The sequence below is a fragment of the Zingiber officinale genome, chromosome 4A (assembly GCF_018446385.1).
Source record: "Zingiber officinale cultivar Zhangliang chromosome 4A, Zo_v1.1, whole genome shotgun sequence".
NCBI lineage: Eukaryota > Viridiplantae > Streptophyta > Magnoliopsida > Zingiberales > Zingiberaceae > Zingiber > Zingiber officinale.
Window position 1 is genome coordinate 143,299,165 of NC_055992.1, and position 23,488 is coordinate 143,322,652.

The 23,488-nt window shown below is 34.6% G+C and overlaps 1 protein-coding gene across 3 annotated transcripts in view; it reads left to right on the forward strand.

The window, feature by feature from the left end:
* The first annotated feature begins 1,451 nt into the window (after nt 1–1,451).
* LOC121971542 (cullin-associated NEDD8-dissociated protein 1) overlaps nt 1,452–23,488 on the forward strand; it is a 41,892-nt gene continuing 19,855 nt past the window's right edge. For 2 of the 3 annotated variants that reach the window (XM_042522869.1, XM_042522867.1), the window contains exons 1-17: nt 1,452–1,743; nt 2,311–2,389; nt 2,478–2,647; nt 3,744–3,954; nt 10,353–10,521; nt 10,717–10,846; nt 15,869–15,983; nt 16,086–16,243; nt 16,322–16,445; nt 16,700–16,750; nt 16,834–16,916; nt 18,069–18,153; nt 18,228–18,329; nt 18,428–18,526; nt 20,696–20,806; nt 20,872–20,955; nt 21,365–21,505. In XM_042522869.1, the coding sequence (XP_042378803.1) occupies nt 2,354–2,389; nt 2,478–2,647; nt 3,744–3,954; nt 10,353–10,521; nt 10,717–10,846; nt 15,869–15,983; nt 16,086–16,243; nt 16,322–16,445; nt 16,700–16,750; nt 16,834–16,916; nt 18,069–18,153; nt 18,228–18,329; nt 18,428–18,526; nt 20,696–20,806; nt 20,872–20,955; nt 21,365–21,505 (1,869 nt within the window). In that variant the 5' untranslated portion in view covers nt 1,452–1,743; nt 2,311–2,353. The remainder of the gene's footprint in view (nt 1,744–2,310; nt 2,390–2,477; nt 2,648–3,743; nt 3,955–10,352; nt 10,522–10,716; nt 10,847–15,868; nt 15,984–16,085; nt 16,244–16,321; nt 16,446–16,699; nt 16,751–16,833; nt 16,917–18,068; nt 18,154–18,227; nt 18,330–18,427; nt 18,527–20,695; nt 20,807–20,871; nt 20,956–21,364; nt 21,506–23,488) is intronic. The other variant, XM_042522870.1, reaches the window with a different exon arrangement.

Here is a 23,488-nt window from a genome sequence, read left to right on the forward strand (position 1 = left end):
TTATTATTTGAATTTGTTTTTCCTCCTCATCGTAAGATAAATAATAATGTATGTAATTTAAAAAATATAATAATTTGATACCTTACCGTTTATTAATGACTTTTGGAAAAAAGTTATTAATGAACTTAGAGATCTAAAATTGAAAGAATTTCGACATGGGGAGAATAAAAGAATGTAAATCAGTCAATTTGAGGTCTTCATTATAATCAATGATTTTTTAACTAGAGACTTACGACCAAGGAATTTTGGACATGCAAAGGATGAAGAGAATGCAAAGATAGATGAAACACTCAATAGGAGATTTCCTGATCCATCAATGACTTGATAAAAGTTGATGGACTTTGAGTATAAGATTGCGGGATGTGAACATGAGAAGAATGAGGAAAATGTAAACAACACAAAGGTGGGCAAAATGAATTAATTTAAGGCCTATAGGGCCATGAATAACTTTTGAAAAAAAATATTGATGAATTTAAAGGCCTCAAATGAAGAGAATTTGGACATAGAAAGAGTAAGGAAAACGTAAGGAATATAAGGTGGGTGAAATGAGTCAATCTAGACCTTATGTTCCATTAATATCTTTTTTTAAATCATTAATAGACTTAGATATCTTAGAATGAGACATTTTGAATATGGAAAGGAGGAGAATACCAAATGTTGGCAAAATTAGTCAATTTGAGATCTCTAGTCCATCAATATATTTTGAGTAAGAAGTTAACGATTGAGGTAAAAATATGATAATGCTCACATCAATCACTCCTCATGGTCAACCTCACGGTGGAAGAAAAAAGATAAATCAATTACTGAGTGATCTCTTAAATGAGAGGATTATTTGCTACACTTACAACTCGATTCTGCTCATTGATAAAGTTTACTATTTGAGTACCAACTCAGTTACATATTAGGGATGAACAATTAGTTAATAATCAGCATAGAGACTGCTGAAGCAAAGCATTAGGGTATAGGATTCGAATGGAGAAGTGCAAGGAATATAATGATGACCGAAAGAACTCATTTTGAGACCTCCAGGTAGGGATTCAGAGCATGGGTATAAATATAATGAGGATTATGAGAGTTTCAAAGAGAGCAACCGTTAAAAGTAGCTGATATTAAGGTTTTCGAGAACACAAGTTGGGAAAGTGATATTAGAGTAAGAGAGCAACAGTCACTATAAACTCAACCTATAATTTGAGAATTTAACCGAGCGGCGGATCAGCTATGTTTACGGATGGATGAAGGATTATTTTAGAAAATGAATGCGTGATTTAGTAAAATGTAAAGTAGGATGAGGTGAATTGAATATATGTGAAGCCTAAGTTTCACCAAATTGCCGAACACGATTCGAGACGGACCAACTTAGGATTGAAAGGTTCGGTGTTTCTGCCCCTCGATCGTAATCCGACGGCGACGAGAGAGATCCCCAAACCTAGAACAGCCCGAACCCTTTTTATTTACCTCACTCCAGTTCTCGGCTCCGATCGCGTCGCCGCACCTGCCTGTTTGCCGTCTCCGTTCGCCTAGCGCCGAGCTCCTTCTCTCCACTGTCCCGGAGGGCAGTCGCCTTGGGGTCTTCTTAGTTGCTCGGAAGTCGACCTTCTCTGTCGGCGTCGGTCACCACCATCACCATCACCACCGCCAGAACTATCGATCATCCGATAGTGGACGCTTGACTGAGGACGAAGCTCTGTTCTAAGATAATCTCCGCAGGTGGTTAAAAAGGCTTCCCTTCTCGTGATCGTCAGGGTTCGTCCTCACTTCCTTTCCCGGGGTATTCAAGGGTTTTGTATTAATTAAGCGAAGGAATTTCGTTCTGCTATGAAAAACTACCTGCACGAAGCAATCAATGAAAATAAACATAATAATTTGTAAATAAAAAAAGAAAAATCATTGTGGTCACACTATGCCTTTGATTTTGTTACTCCTGTTACGAGTATCCAAGACAGCTGTGGTTGATATTCTAAATGTTCTTCACGTGGTCATTGTGTCTGAAGGTCTTGCACAAATATGCGTGCGTGGTGGCAATGAAGTGCCCAAGTATAACTATTTTATTTTTAAGAACCATGATTTCGTCTGTGATGTTATGCTGATATTTATCAGATATGCACTCTGATTTGACAAATATAGCTCTTCAAGATCATGCTTGTGCAGCACCATGATACCAATAAATAGGTGCATTGCTGCTTCTGGTAGTTTTTAGTTACATAACTCATACGATTCACTACAACATATCATGATTTTTTAAATTGGGCGTGCCATATGTAGTGGCCTTAATTTATGCACTGGCCTAACTCTTGGAATCTATTTGTGCAGGCATAGTACGGAATTCTGTCTGCGTTTGTCAAACCTATCAAATATGGCAAACATTAATATAACAAATATTTTGGAGAAGGTATGCACACACCAGAACTTTAGTCTGACTAAATCTAATAATTTTTATTTTGCTTATTTGGGTACTGATGATGATGACCATCCTCTAGATGACAGGCAAGGATAAGGATTATAGATATATGGCAACTTCAGATCTGCTTAGCGAACTGAACAAGGAAGGTTTTAAAGCTGATTCTGATCTGGAATTGAAATTAACAAGTGCTGTTCTCCAACAGCTTGAAGATGCAGCTGGAGATGTTTCTGGACTAGCAGTGAAATGGTTTGAGTCCTACATTATATTCAAGACTTTTGCTTATGACGCCTTTGATTTGGAAGGCGTTATATTAACATATTCATTTGCTTATTATGTGGATATTATAGAATCTGGATTGGCTGAATAAATTCTTGTAGCTTGTATGTCTTATTGTTTTTGTATATTTTTTGCATGCCAAATGAGTTTCAACATTTAGAATAATGTCAGTAATTGACCTTGTTTATGTTTCTTTGTCTCTTTTATTTTTCCATTAATTAAATACATTAGGGTAGAGGAATTGAATGTTGGTCAAAGTTGCATGCAGGATTATGGCCTTTTCTTCCTTGGACATGTATCAAAAGATTGTTTAGAAGAGAACATATTTGTCAGATCACAGTATTTTTTTTATTCTCATGTTTTAAATTTGTAAATTGTTTTTTTTTCTGGGATGAAATTACACATGCTATATTCTGCGATTTGTTCAAAAAGCCCATGTTTTTCTTTTGGGGCTTAAGTGGGATTTATTTGTACCTACTAATGGTAAAGTGATTTTAATGAACTTATGTCAGAGATTCTCGTAACTTAAGATGCTACTCATCCACTTATTCGTCATACCTTCTTTTACTTTGGATTGCATGTATCATTTGTTAAAAAAGTCCCCTTTTATTCTTTTGGGACTCAAATGGGATTGATTTGTACCTAGTTCTAGTGGGTACAGTGATTATAATGTATTTGTATCAGAGATTCTTGTACTTTAAGATGTTTCTCATCCACTTATTTTCATCCCCTTTTTTACTTTGCACTGCATGTATCATTGGAGTTACAGGAGAAGCCTGTGTGCCCCATTATTATCCTTTGCATACAAAAACATAATATTTGTCATTCATGTAAGTCTTTTCTCTGCCAAAACAAATCAATCAACACTTCAAGAAATTGTTAGCTCAAACCTGGAAATGGACAGCATCATTTCTTATGTATGTCTGCAACTATGTCGTCGAACAACATTTTTTCTTAGTATTTTCAAGCCAAGTCATTGTAGGAGAATGTTTATCATGTATCTTAAATTGCATGATATAGTTCAGTATGTTGCTATTGATCTTTTCCCTCCCTTTTCTGAGTGCAGCTTAGCTCCTCTTGTCAAGAAGGTCAGTGAGGAGAGAATTATGGAAATGGCGAATAAGCTCTGTGACAAATTGCTGAATGGGAAAGATCAATATCGTGATATTGCTAGTATAGCCTTGAAGATGATAATTGCTGAAGTTAACACACCATCTCTTGCGCAACGTATACTTGTTTCACTTGGCCCTGAATTGACAAAGGGCATAACTAATCCTGTAAGTTAATGGCCATTTTTTATTTTTAGCGGGCATTTTTTTTATCAAACCGTATTTGTATGAACTATTTTCGATTGGCTACTTGAATTTTATCCCTCTATGGACTTTTATGTAGTCTATAGACTCTATCAGTGTATAAAATGCCGTTCCGTGCCGCCCGGCACGGGCGGTATTTACCGTTCCGCCGGGCGGCCGAAATCGGCACGGGAGGCGTCCCCGTCTCGGCGGCGCCGGAGGAGACGCGGGACGCCTCCGTCGGCGCCGGAGGAGACGCGGGACGCCTTCGGTGGCGTCCCGCGACACCTTCGGCGGCACCAAAGCGTCGCGCGCGACGCCTTCGGCGGCGCCGAAAGCTTCCGGCGACCCTGATGGCATGGTCAGACTCTTCCGGCGACCCTTCCGGCGTCGCCGGAGGCGTCCGGCGACGCTTCCGGCGCCGCCGGACACCGCTCGCGGGATCGCCCGCAATGATCACGGGCGATCTCGCGCACGCGCGATTTTTTTTTTAATATTTATTTATTTTATTTAATTAATTAAATTAAACAATTCCTAAGGAGGACGTGAGTTATTTAGAAGAGGTTTTTATAAACCCTAATTAAATTATCCTAATAAAATATATAAAAAATATATTTAAAATTAAAATAAATTTAATAAATTTTATTAATTAATATTCTGAAAAAATTAATATTGTAAATTTAATTTAAAAATTTTAAAAAATATAATAATTCTTATTTATATTCTAATATTTTCTTTATTATTTTAAATTTCATTTAACTTTTAAAAAAAAATTTAAAAATTCTAAAAAGAAATAAAAAATTCTAATTTTTTTTAAAAGAATTCTAATAAATTATATTTATATTCTGATATTTTTTTACTTGATATTTTTTTGCTATTTAAAATATATATTATTTAATTAATAATTAATTAAATGAATAAATAAATAATTTATATAATTATTATTAATATAAAGTAATATCTTGTATTAATTTATATACTTATTATTATTATTATTATTATAGATACTTCCATTTTAATTTAAATTATTGATATATCAATTCTATTTAAATAAAACTATTTTAAATTATTTTTTCTAACAATATTAAATTATTCAATAATTGAGAACTTATAATAAATCAATTTACAGTTTATTTTTATATACACCATAAACATATTTATCTTATAATTACTATAGATAAATAAAAAAATACCGAAACTATATCGGCACGGTACGATACGATACCGAAACCGTATCGTTCCGGTCTGAGACCGAAACCTCGGCACGGGTCGAAATTTTAAACCTTGGACTCTATATTACTAGTAATATTCAAATCAATTAAATTATTATTTTTATACATTATCTATGTAACCATTGTTTGAAATTTTGGGGATCTTACATTTCTCTTTCCTTGAATGTTTGAGGCTCACTTTCCTTCTACATTTTTTTTAAAGAAATCCTTTGCTGCTAATTAAGGATGCAATTATTTTGAACTTGTGCTATGGTCACCTCCTAGTGGGATAAGGTTTGGTTGTTGTTGCGTTGTGCCATGGTCACCTACCTGATTAATGCAATCAAGGGGTTTTTGCTGAAGGTTGATTGCATTTAGAGTAGGCAAATTTGAAAATTTTAAAAGATAGGGCAGTATTGGTTTTACTTCTCTCTGCTTTGCTGTGGTTCACAGATAATATATTTTTACTAACTCATAATCATTGTACATATTTTACCTATGCCATATATTTTCAAAGCGGTTAAGCATGCTTATATCATTTCATCTTTCCAAAAGCTCCGTGTTAAAATTAATAGAGTGACCCTTCATTGTTTATGTATTGTATTCATGTAAACTGTGGTCCCATATAAAGTATAACTATTTAGTTTTCTATTGAATACAATTACTCTTTTCTTTTCAATTTGGTTCAATGCATGGTTTCTCTCAAAATTCTTCCCCAATTTCTTGTTGGAAGGTGGTAGCAGGTTTGATATTGTGGCATGACATCCTTTCTTCTTGCCTCTGTTCCTTGTCTCACTCCATCTGGGTCTTTTCAGCCGCTGCCTTCTCCCTTACCTATTTTATGACATGTTGTTTCTTGGTTCTTTGTGGCCTTGCTGAGATCGTATACATGTGATCTTGTTACTCCATGCCATCCTTGACCAAGCCAATCCATAGAAGCTCCCAAAGCATGCTCCATGTGTCCTCAAAAAACACTTGCTACTAACTTTATGCTTTTCACAGATCCAACACCTTAATAGATTTCTCAATCCCTTCTCATGATCTCGCCTTCTCATCACAATGTTGTGTTGCTACTTGCTAATCATTGGGTTTGCACCTTCACTTGTGAATGTTATAGCTATTAAGTTTTTTTCTCTATCATCCAACAAATAATACTTGATATTCCTTAACAACATTAGCTATCAATTATCACTTGTCTTTCTGTTGGTGATGCATATAGCCAAACTATCATCAACTTATGACACACTAGAACCACCACCATGGTCCTTCTATGTCAATCACCATGTAAGACTTCTTCACCATCACCGACATGTAACACTTCATTTGCCCAACTACCAAGTTGTAACAAGAGGTTGCATTTCTACACTAGGTTGCACCTAGGGCACTATGGTGTTGCAGGCACCAAAGCATGTGGTTGCGACAAACCAACATCGAAAAAGTTTGATTAGTGCAAGTTAAACATGACCCAGATATGTACCAACTGAAAATAGAATGAGTAGATAAATTTTATAAAAGTGGAACAACAAAAGGGTAGCATTTATTAAAAATAGAAGATTTCAATAAAAAATAATCACATAATTTTCCTGTTATCTTGAAGAAACCTTGTACTTCATGAAGACTTTCTCACCAACTAGGTGCTACTTGCAACTTCCCATATGCATTTTATTTAGTAGATGAAATTCTTCCCATCACAAGCAAAATCTAAGTTTTGAAGCTAGATATTAAATTTGTTGCTTCCTTTTACTTCAAAATTGAAGTACTATTAGCATTTTAGTTTCACTATCAGGGTTTTAAATGTTGAGTTGTGCTGATTGAAATCTTGGAACATTTCGTTCTGAATCTGACGCTGAAATTTGTTGGCATAGGTGATTTTGACATGGATAGAGGGAGAGAGAGTGACAAGATGCAGACCCATGCATCAACATTGAAGAAAGAGAAGAGGGTGAAGGTGGGAGAGAGATTGACATTGCGAGTGGGAGAGAGATGATTACCTGCTGGAGAAAGGAATAACAAGTGGAATCGATGGCTGCTCCAATGTCTTGAGAGTGAGAGATTGGGTGGGAGGATCCTGGGTTGCAAGAGAGAAGACATGAGCGAGAAGGGAGAACAATTAGAATCTCATCCAATAGTTAGATTCAACTGAATCAGAAAACACAATTGAACTTGATTTGCATCAAAATAAGTTTGGTTCAATCTTAAATTGATCAAATTGAATTCAAATTGGACCCAATTTGAACCCACTCAACCAAAATGACAAACACTATCTAAGGACTCAACCACACCCCGATTATGCTTCAATTTAGGCTTCTAAAAAACTAATAATAATTAGCTTGATCTAGCGTAAATAATCAATACATAATAAAATTTAATAGCGATGAACTATATAATAAAATTTTAATTGAAAGCAAGATAAAAGTTAAAATTTGGTCTAAATTCAACTAATAATTCTTGAACTGAAGAAAAAATTTAGTAGTTAATGGATTAACAAAGATGTATACTTTGAAAGAAATAACAAGCAAATATAGTTGTGCATGCTTTGTTCTGCTAGATGTTTACTTTTTGGTGTTTTTATTTGGCTTCTACTCGAATCATTTTTTTTAACTGGTGTCCCCCAGCTACAGGATTTTTTAAATGAAATTTAGACTAATTATTTCAAAACCAATGTAAATTGAATAAATTTTGCTCTTTTGTATTTTAAAGCTATTTATGTTTTGACAACTAATTACTGTGCTTGAGTGAAGTTTGAACTATGGATTTAATTATTATATATTTTTTGAGGAACAATGGCTTTACACTAGGAATTTATATACAAGATGTTATTGTTGCTTATTAAAATGATATACTTTCTTCAATTTACTTTTATTTTTATATTAAAAATGATGTAGAAAAGAGATATATTAACCTTTGTATCTTGTCAAATAGCAAGGGCTAGACGAGTAGGTAACGACTTGTAAAAGAATATTCAATAATGTTTTCTTACATGAATTTTAAAAAGGAAAAAAGAGAGTTTCTCTCTCTTTTGGATGAAGAAGATTACAACGAGGGGTTTTAATCTCATTTGAACAATTTTTAGTTTGTAAAAATAAAGTTGTACAAGCATTAACACATATGTGCTTTCCAGATATAGAATACACATCTTGTACATGGTGAAATTTTTTCTTCAATTAGCTAGTGAGTTCTCAAGCCTGGATAAAGAAGGAGGGTTGCGTTAGGTTGCCGGCCAGCGTCAAACTATGACAAATATTCAATAAATGAATCCATTAAACTATTGAGCTAGTGAGTTCTCATTTCCTACAAAGTAAATAAATAGAAACAATTAACTTTTTGTTTAACCAATAAAGGAAACAAAAAGAACAAAATTATAAAATTTATAGATTTATTATTGAAAACAAAAGATGTCATGTGAACATTTTGATAGTGATATACCTCTATAAGCAAGGTGCTAGAGTTTTTTGTAATAGTTTGCAGGATATTGCTTTCAAATATTAATGAAAATAAGTTTTTTATTGGCATGTACGCATATCTGAAATTAAGTACCAAAACCGTATCAACACAATATGACACGTTAAGGGACTTGTGTTGTGTTGTTTTGGTCAGAAACCAAATTAGCTAGAGATTGTTAACCTTGGTTAGGAAGGGGAGCCTTGGCGCAACGGTAAAGGTGTGCCATGTGACCAAAAGGTCATGGGTTCGAATCCTGGAAACAACCTCTTACAAAAATCAGTGTAAGGTTGCGTACAATGGATCCTTCCTTAGGACCCGCTTGGCGGGAGCTTCGTGCACCGGGCTGCCCTTTTCTTCAACTTTTTTTACTATTGAGTGGAAGATTTAGACAAGATTACTTTCTTGCTCTTGGTATCATAATGACTCATAATAGAAGTTAGAATCTTAATCCGACTTTTGTTTATCATCAATTATCTTCATTAGTTGCAAGATTAAAAGATAAAAAATTGCTAAAATGTAATATTTTGTTTTGTCGTCTCTCAGGTGTCAGATATTTTCTCCCTAGTCTATTTGTCATTTATCACCCTTAAAATTTTCCTATAATTTTACAAACTTCTGGTCCGTACTTAATTTCAATTTAAGTGGAGTTATTATATTGTGTTGAAGCAAAATAATTAACTTCAACATTTTACCATCAAAGTTCTCAATTACTCGACTAGTGCTATATATATTTTTGGTAACTATGCTATTTTAAACAACTAGCAAAACATCAGAAGGGGGGGTTGCCCCCCAATTTACAATGTTTGGGTTAATAGTTTTCCACACAAAGTTTATTGCTCTTATGCTGTATTGTGTTCATCTATATGATTAACTCAGGTTGCTATTTAATGTAATTACTATTTCCCTTACTTTATCTTTATTCCTTTAGAAATTCAAGTCAGCCAGCCTTGTCATTCTTCTGCTACTTCTATTGCATCATGGTGTCTTTTCATCTTTTGTTTTTCCTTACCACATATCTCTGCTCTCTTTCTCATTTCATTATTCCTACAGTTTGTGGTTCCATTACTACTGCTGGCTTTATCACCTTTGCAGTAACAATTCTTGCAGTTAGGCTTGCCCTTAAGATCTTTTTACATATTATTGTACTGGTGACTGTTATTGTGACTTGCCCATCTAGCTTCCACACTCATTTGTTTTCCTTTGCTTGAGAGCATACCATACTTTGTTTCTGTCTCATAGTCTAAATTTAACCATCTTGATTTTCATGGTATGGATTTTGATAAACTGATGGCAAGATCTGTAGGTTGCTTGAACTATCGCAATAATGACATTTATATGAATGCTTATCACCACTGCAGTTATATTTTCCTGTTTGTTCTTTTGTTATTTTATCCCCTTTTATCACTCTATCATTAGCTGGTTGTAATTAAGTACTTGTGTTGACTTGTTGGTCTGACATAATTCTGATTTATGTTGCAAAGGATACAACTCTGTTCATGTTACTATGCTGTTTCTTTTAAGAATCATCTCTGACTACGAACTTGTGTGTATTTGATATAGTATTAACTATTTATTATTGTTCTCGTTCCTATTGGAAAATAAAATCCATCAGTTAGTGTTTGCTTTTGTTCTGTTACAGGTATCAGTTTTTTACTCTTTCCAGAATTCTTGCTTCCCTAGGCGACAGATCTATTCTTATTAAACTTCTTTTGTGCTCTTTCGTGACAGGGGAAGGGTAATGAAATAAAGTGTGAATGCCTTGACATATTAGGTGACACTCTCCAAAAATTTGGAAACTTGATGACAAAGGATGCTCATGAGGAATTGCTGATTGCCCTTCTTTCTCAGTTGGGTTCCAATCAAGCCAGCGTCAGAAAGAAATCAATTCTTTGTATTGGTGAGGAATAAGTTATTTTATGTGATACTTTTTTTTTTTCTGGCATGTGAATTCTCAAAGTTTTATTTTTCTTTTTAAGCCGTGCGTGTGCGCACACACACACTTTAAAGGTCTCTTATATACACAAGTAGTGCATCATCTGCATCCATGTCATAGTTCTGAAATTGAGTGTATACCATTTCATGTTGCTTTTAGCATCACTTGCCTCAAGTCTACCGGATGATCTACTGGCAAAGGCAACATCTGAAGTTGTTCGATTGTTGACAAGCAAGAACATGAAACCTGAATTTACTAGGACAAACATTCAAATGATTGGAGCCTTAAGGTATTTTTCCATTCACCAACTTTTATGGTTTAATAGTTTTGAGTTGTTTTTCTCTCCTCTCTATCAAATTGTGCATATTTATTTGCCTAATTTTCCTTAGTAATGTGGTATCTTGAGTGGGTTTATGCTTGGCCGGCATTAACCATAAAAATTTTTGTTAGATGCACATTCCTATGGATCCAAGAATTTTTTTGTGTCAAGAAGGGGATGAAGTATTGTTTTGTTCCTATTATTGTAAAGGATAATTATTATGTTACATTTATAGGACTTAGCTACAATAACTTGTTTTTAAATATCCAGTGGATTAAACCTATTCAACATGTAATCATGAATCTGATAACTTGATATGATTCTAATAATTCTAACACCCTCTCAAGTTGGATCATAGACACTATCTACATTTAGTTTGTTAATGAACAAAGAGAAATTAAAACAGATAAAGGCACTTTACAATGACAGAGGAAAGTAATACTAGTATAGTGGCTTGAAGATGCAAGCAGTTGAATTTGTTCTCAAAGTGTTGATGGTTGGATTGAAAATTGATGACACCAAGAGAAAGAAATTGTTAAAGGGCAAAGTTTATGTTGATTCAAAGCATAGATTGAGATCTTGTACCGTGTCGGACGAAATGGTCGAAACGTAATATTCTAATAAATTATCGAAACTCAATGCAACTTTGCATTGAGATAATATCTCTTGTGTCTGTTGATTGCGTCGATGGGTATTATGTAATTTATGTCATGTTAACACTCAACATCCCTTGGCATGCTACAATTTCAATAACATTGTATTTTTTTTATACTTTGTCTCTGTAGAAGATAATGACCAAATTATAGCATTTCAAAGGGAAAGCAAACACCGATCTTAATTATATAGTCGTCAAATCTTTTTCTTTTTCTTTTTCATTTCTTTCTTTTTCCACCTTTAATTTATCACTGATATCATACATGGAAAGGTGGCTATGATACTGAAACAGTGTCTTCAAGTCAAAGACCAAAACATCGGCATGATTTGAGATTTCAAATATAATCTTCTTCCTTATCTTGAATTGAAGATAGCACAGTATGAAACGACAAAGAGGAAAGTAATGCTGGTACAATGGCTAGAAGATGCAAAAAGTTGAATTTATTCTTGAAGTTTTGTTGGGTGGATTGAAAATTAATGACACCAAGAGCGAGAAATTGTCAAATGACAGTTTATGTTGACTTGCAAAGAATTTAATTTAATCTTCTTCCGTACTCATCTTAAATTGTAGATAGCATAGGATTTTGAACTTTGTGAAAATGAAATGATACTTGTGAAAGGTTGTAGAGTGAAGTAGATACATTATGATTCAAGCTTATAAAGTCAAATATTAATTTGAGGGATGTGAAAAAGGTCATTTTGTAAATTCTGGCATCTACTTGAGGGAAAGAAAATACTAGAAGAAAGACAAAGACTAATCTATTTTCCATGAACTTGCAACTAATAGAGAAAAAGTGTTTCAGATTAAAAAATAAGATTAGAGTTTCAATAATTTACATTGAGAGGAGAGAAGAGATGTTGAAAATAATATAAAATGACTAATCTAATTGAAGTTGCTACCAACAAAACTTTGATGGTTTGATATTCACTAGTAGTTCTTCAATATGAGACAAATACGAAGGTGGAAAATTTGAAAATTGTGATTTTTTTTCCCGATCTCTTTTACCATCATTTGAATTTTGCAGTCTCTTTCTTTTTGTTTAATTAGCCACTTTTCTAATTGTTTCTTTTTAAGTTTGGTTTCCCATTTGTTTTCTTACATCGCCCTTTGATCTTTTTTGTGCCTATGACTTTAACTTAGCCCCTATAATGAAACCGTTGTGCTGGATCTAGACTTCACCCCTTACTAGTGGGTTGATAGCTAGGAGCTGATTGAGTGGCTATCATTTTGGCAAAGAGAGAATGTTGAGATTTATAATGGGAAGTGTGGCAAACGAGGACCTGAGAGTTTGTCTCATCGATGAAGGTTGTAAAGATACATATGCCACCACCTCAGACTCATGTTATTAGGAGGAACATGAGACTCATGTGATTAGGAAGAATGCTAGCCTGAATCACTAGAACTCTACACCAATCAGTGAAGAAAGAGACCTGCATCTTGAAGTACAACCCAATTTCAAACAACACGACGTATAGTGTGCCTTAAAGGTAAGTGACCAACTCTAACTTCAAATGATATCATAAATATTGAGGTAGCTGAATTATTTTTTTTTATAAAAATAAGTTACAAAAATATAACAAGCACCTCGACTAATAAACCTTAGTCAAAATTCATCATGGCCTGGTCCAATATATTAGTCCTTTGCATGGATGACACCAGAGAGATTAACTATGTAGATTGGTATTGGGTTTCAGAATTTAATGGAAGGGTAAAATTTTGATTGTGTTGGATTGCATGACATGAAATTTCAATATATGCCACAAGGATAAATTGAGTACAATGGACTAAGTTAGGTTTCCTATCCACTCTTACCCCTCTATGAGAGTGGTATCACTTGTTTCTTCAAACATGGGTACACATATTATTCAATTGAGTAGCTCGAATTACATCATGTTCGGCACTGTACAACTAACAAACTGGGTGATCACTATAATTATAGATTTTGAAAGAGTTTAATATATGGGAGGAAGTCTTAAATTATGTTATGTGTGTGTGTATATATATATATATATATATATACCATTTATGTAAATATTAGTTTCTACTATGCCCATGCTCACAACTAACAACATCATTTTATATATTGCAAGAATATCATCATTACTAGCTCATGTGTATAAAACAATTCATGATGCTAAAGCATGATTAACATTATCTATCAATTGACATCTTTTATATATGGACTTTTTATCCACCATTTGTGTATTCATGTGGGGTGAGCGTAATCACCTTTTGCTACAATGTGTGACACTGGCACTTGAACACCAACCACTTTGAGTTGTCCTCCAATTCCCCTATTGATTGGGTAAAAATTTATAAAATAAAGAATCTCGTTGGACATTTGGATCCATACCTGTGTGTAATTGTATGAGATACTAATGTCCGAATCCATGTAACAGACTAGCATAAACATCATATCTATATCTACTATACATTACATCCTAAACTCATATTTTATAAATGTACATAGTCATCTAGGTCATATGATTTCATAGCATGTATGCAAATCAATAAGAGCATACTATGAAGAAATGAAGTATACGAGATTAAGAGCACAACACAATTAGAAGAAGCCAAATAGAAAAGACAATAAGATAAATTGAGGTTCTCCTTGGTGTGGTTGAAATGAAGTATAAGAGATTAAGAGCACAACACAATTAGAAGAAGCCAAATAGAAGAGACAATAAGATAAATTGAGGTTCTCCTTGGTGTGGTTTCACTATAGTCAACACTCAAATAACATTTGCAGTTAAACCTAGTTTAATCATCAGCCCCATGCGTTCCAGTTTTGAACACATCACAATTCTCTCTTCAAACTCAACATGAACAACATGAACTATTCCTTCAGAGTTTCTCCTTTTTTAGCATATGTACATTTCATCAATCGATGCACATTTGTAACAAAGCACAAAAATATATCATCATTTGCTACGCCTTAATCATACACACCTAGAAAATTTAACAACACATCAATAGATGATTCATGATTAGTCAAATGGAAAGAGAAATAACTCACTATGATGGATACTATCCCAAGGTGACCTTGGATTGCATGAGCTCAATGTTCTCGCATTCTCTCCTTTTGGTCTCCACCTCTTAAATTGAGCCTACCATAAATAAACCTTTATGTCAAATTAAGCTCTATCCTGATCAAGTAGCTCCTGATTAAGGTAGACCCTAATGAAATTCTAGGTCACAACCACAGTATTCTCATTTCCATGAATTTGGTCCTCTAAATTCATTCACCAATTGGAATCTGATATTCCAAAATCCGCATCACATCTGGCTAGTCACTTCTTTTATGGTTCCCTACCCATTTGCAGGTAACACGAGTACACAACCAACCAGGTTTCATTGTGCAACTTAAATCCTATCTACACTCCATATTATAGCAGACCTATAAGGTTAAACAAATTAACGTATAGGCTGATTTATTTGGTATACTTCAGCTACTGAGCTTCAACCAAAAACCTTATATCAATGGAAACAGATCAGACGAGCAACCACTCAAATTGTAGATCACAGATAAACAATTTAGATTGTAGATCACAGTTCAACAATTCAAATTACAGTTCATATGTAAACAATAATATAACAGATCTTGACAAACAGTTCAATTCACAAATCATAGATCAACAATTCACATCGTATCATAGATTGCAAACAATTACATATAAATCAATGAACAAGTCTCATGATTTTGTTGATTGAAATATGGATCAAAAGGTAATCAACACAATCAATACTTTCAAGGTCCAGCATATATCAAGATCACAGACAAATGCATCATTGGCAGTAAATTCTACAGTAAATCAAACATTTAAATTCAATGTCAACCAACAATGAGTCGACTGGTTAGTCAATTTCCTGATCTTTGCTCTGCACACACTAATTTGTCTGTACTTATATGAAATATTTGATAAATTCACTTAAGCTTATTTACAAATGAGATATTTAAATTTTAATCTATCCTGAAAAAAAGTAATTGTACTTTACAGTTTGCTTGTCATCTACTTTGGTTGGAGGAGGTATGGTAGTGTTACCAGCTTCTGTCTCTGCCATTATATATCTTTAGATTTAGTCATGAGCTATTTGCAATTATTTGAACTTGCCTGATTATGTGACTTTTATCCATTCATGTCTGTTCTCTAGTTTCTTCTGAGCAATTTGACTTACCAATCATATTTTGCTTTCTTGATTTGAACTTGCCCAATGGCGTAAAAAGATCCACGTAGCTGACCCCACCTAGTGGGATAAAACTTGGTTGTTGTTGTGCATTTGTAATGTCTTATTGTGTAGATTATTAGAGTTTAATGTGCATACTCTTGTTCTTTTAGTCGATCTGTTGGATATCGTTTTGGGCCACACCTTGGTGAGTCTGTTCCATTGCTTATCAATTACTGCAAGAGTGCATCAGAATCTGATGAAGAACTTCGTGAATACAGCTTGCAGGTAATCTGACCTAGGTCTTCATTAACTTCTCCATAATTTAAATAGATTACATTATCATTGTGTAAAAGGTAGACAGATGTACCTTTTTCCAACTTATTTCAGGCATTGGAGAGTTTTCTGCTTAGATGTCCAAGGGACATATCTCCTTACTGTGATAATATTTTAAATCTAACTTTGGAGTATTTAAGCTATGACCCCAACTTTACTGATAACATGGAGGAGGACACTGATGAAGAAGGGAATGAGGAGGAGGAAGATGAGTATGTTGCTTAGATGTTTATAAGCATAGCCTCAGAACTATTTTCTGTGTTTTTTGCTCTGAATTCTAAATTCTACAGTGAAAGTGAAAATGAGTATACTGATGACGAGGATGCAAGCTGGAAAGTTCGAAGAGCAGCTGCCAAATGCTTGCAGGCAATTATTGTATCACGGCCGGAGATGCTTACAATGTTGTATGCAGAGGTATGTGAAGTATTTAAATTTATTTTTGTTTATGTTACATATAATCTTGGAAGATCTTATATACATTTGTGATCACTGTTCTAGCTTCAACAACTGAATTTTATCATCTTTATTTGAAGTTGTGTATTTCTATTTGAAAATGATATGAATATTTCCTTTCTAATTTTTACTTGTCAGTATTGTTATGAGGGTAACTTGCCTACATTCTATACCCCATCTCTTATGGTCTAGATGGTTCTTAATGCTGTTTGTAGGCATGCCCCAAGCTGATTGAAAGATTCAAAGAAAGAGAAGAGAATGTCAAGGTGCTAGAATTTTTCTAAAATCATTGTTGGAGAGGCAAGATATGCTGATGTGTCCTTTAACTACAAATATCCTTGTTTCTCAGATGGACGTATTTAATACATTTATCGAGTTGCTGCACCAGACTGGTAATGTGTCAAAGGGACAGGTCGACATTAATGAGTCAGGGCAAGTAACTAATTGCATTGTAATTTTCAAGCTAGAGAATTTGAAGAGTATCTTGTGATCACTGTTAATGTATTTTATAATTGCAAGGTGCAGTTAAAGTAGTATCTGTAATTTACATTCAAGGTGGAGCTAAAATGAACTAAGATCAAATCATCCAAGTAGCGCCACTTCTTTTATTTATTTGGTTCTTGTATGTTAACTTTGCTAAATTTGGTTTGCTCTGTTTATCATATACCTGTTTTTAACTAAAAATTATACATCATATGCAATATGTTCATCTTTATTTTTGCAAATATCATATTTGCTCAGATCACTTACAAGAAAATTTTAGATAGTGGGTTAGTTACTGAACCTTCTCAGTCATCTATTTTCCCATCTTAAATCAGCTGACAACTTTAAATGCATGTTTTAATTGAATAGTTGGTGACAGTCTGTCTCTGGGATATTAAGTGCCACTTTACCAAGTTCTTAGGCTTCAAACCACTCATGCAACTTTGGTGTTCTTAAATTTCAGTTTGAAGACCTAGTATATCTTGCAATCCTAACTCAAGTCAGCAATTATTTATACATTCTATTTTGATAACATCAGATCAGTTAATAATTTTTTATTTTCTCTCCTCTCCCCCACTTTCCTTTTTTGTTTTTTTGCTTCTGCATTGGAGTCACTCCACCCTCTTCTTTGTTTTCACCTGAGTGCCTACTAGTACACCCTGTATAAACATTGATTTGTTGGTTGCTGCTATTACATATCTGACTGCTGACTAGTATCTAAGCATGGATCAGTTCTTACTTAATACCTCGAGGTGTATTTGACAAGTTGATTTAGTAAATTAAAGAAACTTCTTTTGCAATGACTTCCCAATGAAAAGATATTAGTGACCAATTCACATTATTGTGAATATAAAGGATATTTTGCACTCTTATCTCTTCATAGATGTTTTCCTTTATTTTATTATTTTAATATTTCCTTTCCACAATTTATTATATGTTTGCTTTCTTTCTATTTCAAAATTTCATTTTCTGCATGTCTTATGTTCCATTGTTCCATTACTATCTTATACCTAATTAAGATTTTCACTTCATCTTGCCCAAACCACTAATGCTATTCTCTCATGTAGTTTATTGATGTAACATGTTTTATTGATTCTGCAGTCCACGATGGTTGTTGAATCAAGAAGTGCCAAAAATTGTGAAATCGATCAATAGACAACTCCGTGAAAAATCTATTAAAACAAAGGTAAGATGTCTTCCTACATTAGTTCTTGGCTAGTGTTGGTATTTTTAGTGATAATTTTCAGTATATGCATTTAGGTTGGAGCATTCTCAGTGTTGAAAGAACTTGTGCTTGTCTTACCTAATTGTCTTGCTGAGCATATCAGTGCCCTTGTTTCAGGGATTGAAAAGGCTTTAACTGTAAGTTATTGCTTGGTGCTTTAGTGCAATACTGTCTCTCCTTGTAAGGATCATTTAACGTGACCTTCATTCCTAATTTTGTTTGTTCCTTTATCTAGGACAAATCTTCCACTTCAAACTTAAAGATAGAGGCCCTTGTTTTCACCAGATTGGTTATGGCTTCACATTCACCATCTGTATTTCATCCGTACATCAAGGTAAAAAAAAGCTATTTTTATTTTGGACTTGTGTTAGTTGTCATGTGTTTACATGGAAAAGACATGACTTTACCTTTAGTGCATATTTCCTATGAGGGAAGCAAATATAGGCAGGAAGAAGGAAATATGGATGGAAAGGTGGCAAAAAGATTTTCCTAGCGACACTCTCCCTCCATTTCCTTTGGCAAAAATAGGAGGGAAGGAAAAGCGTGGGCAAATATTTCCCAATTTTGTGTGTGGAGTGGGAAGTCATTGTTTGCATATAATGGAGCTCAAATCCAACCTTGAAAAGTTGATTTTGTTTTCAAATATATATTTTAAATGTGTTTAACGAATAAAGTTTTGAAATTTAAATTGTCCACCCTCTTTCATTTCCTCCAAAGAAACAATTGGAAGGAAAACTTCACTTTTTTCCTTTACTCCAAGGAAATCAAATCTAGGGAAACATTTTCCAACCTTTCCTTATGAGTTTTCTTTCCTCTAGATGTTTCCTTTCCCCATAGGAAACAAGGCCTTAAATATGGTGTAGGAAGTTGCTTAGTATATTATTCTTTATATACTTCAATGCTATTCCAGGAAGCTGCTTATTTTGTTGCAGAAAACAAAATGGATGCCAATTAGATTTTATTGTGATTGTGCGTAAGCGGGTTTGTGTGATAGGGGATGACGAGAGTGATGTGTTGGTGGTGACTGCTAGAAACAGTAGATTAATAGTTGATTAGTCTATTGGGTTTGTCCACATTAGTAGTTCTAGTTTTAGGGTTCATAGAGCCCCTTTACACGAGTAAGAGCTGTCCAAAAAGAAGTATTCCCTTGATCGGGAGGTAGACAATTTCCTCATTTGTCTCTCTTTCTCTTTTCTGACACATGTATGAGTAATTGAAGTTCTCTATGGCTAACAGCTTTGTGCATGATTCAAACTTAGAGTCATGTGAATCCAAGGCTTCTCTTGCACTTATGAGCTACATGACAATCTTCTTCCACAAGCATCCACCTCCAGTTGCTGCCTTGCCATGATGAAATCCCTTGTCCCCAGGTTGACACCTCCACCAAGCTCTCCCTTGATACTTTTGCGAGCCATCTTAGGGTTCAACTAGGTGCTGCTGCAATGGATCATGTCCTTAAGAAGTCTCTTGACTTCTTAATCACTATATCCCTCAAGCTCTCCCTCAAGTGCCTCCTTGATGCAAGGCTTCTTGAGATGGAGAAGGATTGACTTGTCAAGGGCACGATGGAGGCTGGATTGGCCCTCCTCGAGGTTGCTAGGAGATTCACCCATTGGCATGTGTTGAAGCACAGCTCCTCTTCTAAGCCATTTGATCTTACCGTCAGGGTATTCTCCGAGCTAAATACCTAGAGTCTTTGCCATGCTGCGGCTACTTGTTCAATCATCAATGAACAACAAGTCAACATATTATCCCATGTGATATCAGAATATCAAGCTAATAACTAAAGTGCCAAAGAAAAAAAGAGTTGTGGATGCAAGAGGAACCATGCTGGGGAAGAAGTAACAAGAGTTGTGAGTTGCAATTTATGGGCTCGTTATCACACCTAAATATTATATATATTTAAGTATTATGTGGATTTGATTTTAAAAAATGGGGCAATCAGCTATTGGTTGTACCATTCTTGCATATGTTGCACTCATTTAAGCCCTTGATTCAGTTAGTTTTAAAATATTCAACTATGACATTTTGTTTTAAGTTTATGAGGTTAATTAATCTAACACATGCTATTCTTACAACTTTAGGTTAACAAAGTCGGTCTCATGCATATTAATTATTTGGGATGGCTCTGGGAAGATTTTTTTTTTTTTTTTTTTGGGGGGGGGGGGGGGGCATTGCCATGTGATTCATGCCATCCCATACCATGTGCATTCATGGCTGAACATCGAGGCTACCATTTTAGGTTAACTTCGAAATTGACAAAGAAACACAAAATTTAAACTTTATTTGTAGAACTAACTTCACCAGTATATTCGGATTGTACAATTCTACAAGAGCCACACATAAGAATTATTGACAATCTAGTGTTCTTACATTGCGATTTTCACAGCCTTATATGTAAACATCCACCATATCTTTTGTAAAGTGGCTAATAAAATAATTTCTAAGCTGAATATTGAATTCCTGTTCTATTCTTTCATTGCTTACTAAAGCACAACTTCAGGCTCTCTCTAGTCCTGTTCTATCTGCTGTTGGTGAAAGATACTATAAAGTAACTGCTGAAGCATTAAGGGTTTGCGGAGAATTAGTTCGTGTACTTCGCCCTAATTTTGAGGTAACAAGTTATTTTCTAATATTGGCTGCTGTCTGAGGTGTTAAATTGAGCTTCCCTTTTTCTAGACTTCCATGCCAGACTTCAGACCATATGTTAGCCCTATCTATAGTGCCATATTGGCTCGCTTGGCAAATCAAGATCAAGATCAGGTTGGTGAGATACTATATCTTTGCTTTGAACAGCTTATATTATAATGTCTCCAAACTAAAAAATTTGAAAAAAAACAAAGCAAATTTATGTTGTGGTATCTACTTCTCATAGTGTTCGAAATCTTCTTATGAGACTTATAAATTAAGAAACTATTCAAGGATTATTATTTTAGTTTTTTTACTTTTTTCATCATTTATGTATTTCTGAATAGATGATTATATCTATGAGATATGCATGTCCTGAGTTCTCTTTTTGATGAGTTAGATTTAGAGTTTACAACACAAAGCTAACTCAATAAACATGTAGATTAAATCATGTTGGATCATAATTTAAGATAAAAAATGAAACTCAGTTGTTTATAAAACAATTTGATTGAGGAGGAATCTAACTTATATTAATTTAATCCAGGAGGTTAAAGAATGTGCAATATCTTGCATGAGCCTTGTGATATCAACTTTTGGTGACAACCTTCAAAAGGATCTACCAGCTTGCCTTCCCATACTAGTTGATAGGATGGGAAATGAGATCACCAGGCTAACAGCTGTGAAGGTTATATCTATTCCATCAGAATTCTCTATTATAGCAGGATGTGGATCTGATATCTTTTTAATGTGTCTGCTTATTTTGTTTTCAACTTCATAATTCCTAGTGCTAAATATCTCATATGTAGTGTTTTAATTGTTTTCATATTTTTTGTTAGCAAAGTTCTTTAGATTATATTACAATTATTGTTCGATATTAAAGCTTGCATGCAAATACTTAATCAAGTTTCATTGGTCCTTTTTGTGAGCAAAACTAAATATATCAGCTTATGTGATAGGGTTAATTACTGGATGATAGTAATAGCAACTTCATGGTATAAAATATTGTTCCCTTTTAGTTGATATAGGCAAAACACTTCTCTCTGTCTGTTGATCAGCATGAGAAATAGTAGCTTAAATAAACCCCTTAACTAAGCTGTCGCGAGCAATTTAAACTCTAGAAACAATGGACAATATTGATGGTGACCCTTATGTGATGGCTGTTTGGCAACCCTTCTGTGTTGATTGCAACTCTTGCAAAATGACAATGTCTATTCAATGCCCCTTCTGTGATCACAATGACTCTTTGGTGATCCTTTTGCGATGACAACCTTCCACCATGATTAAGGTTGTCTGGCGATCATTCTATGAATGATGACACACCAGAGGCTTCCCTTGAGGCATATGAGTCTTCCATGAGCTTTGCAAGGTCAACATGAGTCTTTAAAAACAACAAACAATGCGAAAGAACATTGGATCCTCTTAGTCCTCTCCTTCCTCATCTTCTTGTGCTCGATACACCTTCTGTCACTGGTGGCACACCATATTGTCCTCCTTTCTTACTGTTAGGCACACCCTATGACACTAGTGATGCATCATCTTCTTCCTCCTCTTTTCTTTCCAACACTTGCAATACATCGAGCCCTCTTCTTCTCCATCCTCTTCTTTTCTTTCTTCCCTCTTGGCTTTTGGTGTTTGACACACCCTCTGGTATTGGCACTAGACACAGGTGGTACGTTTCGAGTTGAGTAGGGATTGAAACATGTCTCAGCTCGAGATTTCAAATCTTGAAGTTATTAACAAAGATGGGGGTTTGGTTAAAATTTCAAATTAAAGAATTATTGTTTCATATAAAACTTTCATGTAAGTACTTGATCAAGTTCTTAGTGTCCTCACGGGATGTCCAGTTAGTTAGAGGGTGGCAGACTTGCTACAATGGGGCAAGGGATCAATTCCCAGAGGGCTCATGCCCTTGGAGAAAAAAAATCCGTCCCATCCTCTAGCCAACTTGGCAGTCCGCTATAAGTTGACCCCGTGATTTACTTTCACATAACCCGGGGACGGATTGTGAGGGACGCTTGGGATGAGCGTAATCACCTTTTGCTATAATTAATCAAGTTCTTAGCTCTTTATATGAGCAAAACTAAATATTTGTGCTTATTAGGGTTAATTACTTAATAATAATATATAACAATTGAATTACTAACCAAGACAAACTATCTAATTGAATTTGACCATTGTTTGAAATCTCATATTGTTGAAACGGTCGAAACATATCACTTCGGTGAATCATTGAAACTCAATACTACTCGGCACAAAGGTTTAAAGTCTCAAGTTGTGCTGTAATTTTGGTCTTTGATTGTAAAGATATTGCTACAGTACTGTCCCGATGCTTCGACACATGGTGCCAGTGGCGTGGAGGTTGAAGGAGGAAGGAGATAAACAAAGGAAAGAGATATTCTCCGTGTTAAGTGGTGTTGAGTTTTTGTAATTTATTGGAATGATATGCTTTGACCTTTTCACATGGCATGGTACAATATTTAAAATCATGTTCACCATAGACAATGTGTCCTTTCTATGCTTCATTTCCTTTTTTCTTTAACCCCAATCCCTTAATGACACCGTGCATCAAAACCTTTACATGATGCCGAACTAGAATCGTTCAGTTAAAGACCGAAACTTCGGTATGACTTGAGATTTTGAACCTTGATTTTTACAACCATTATATTTT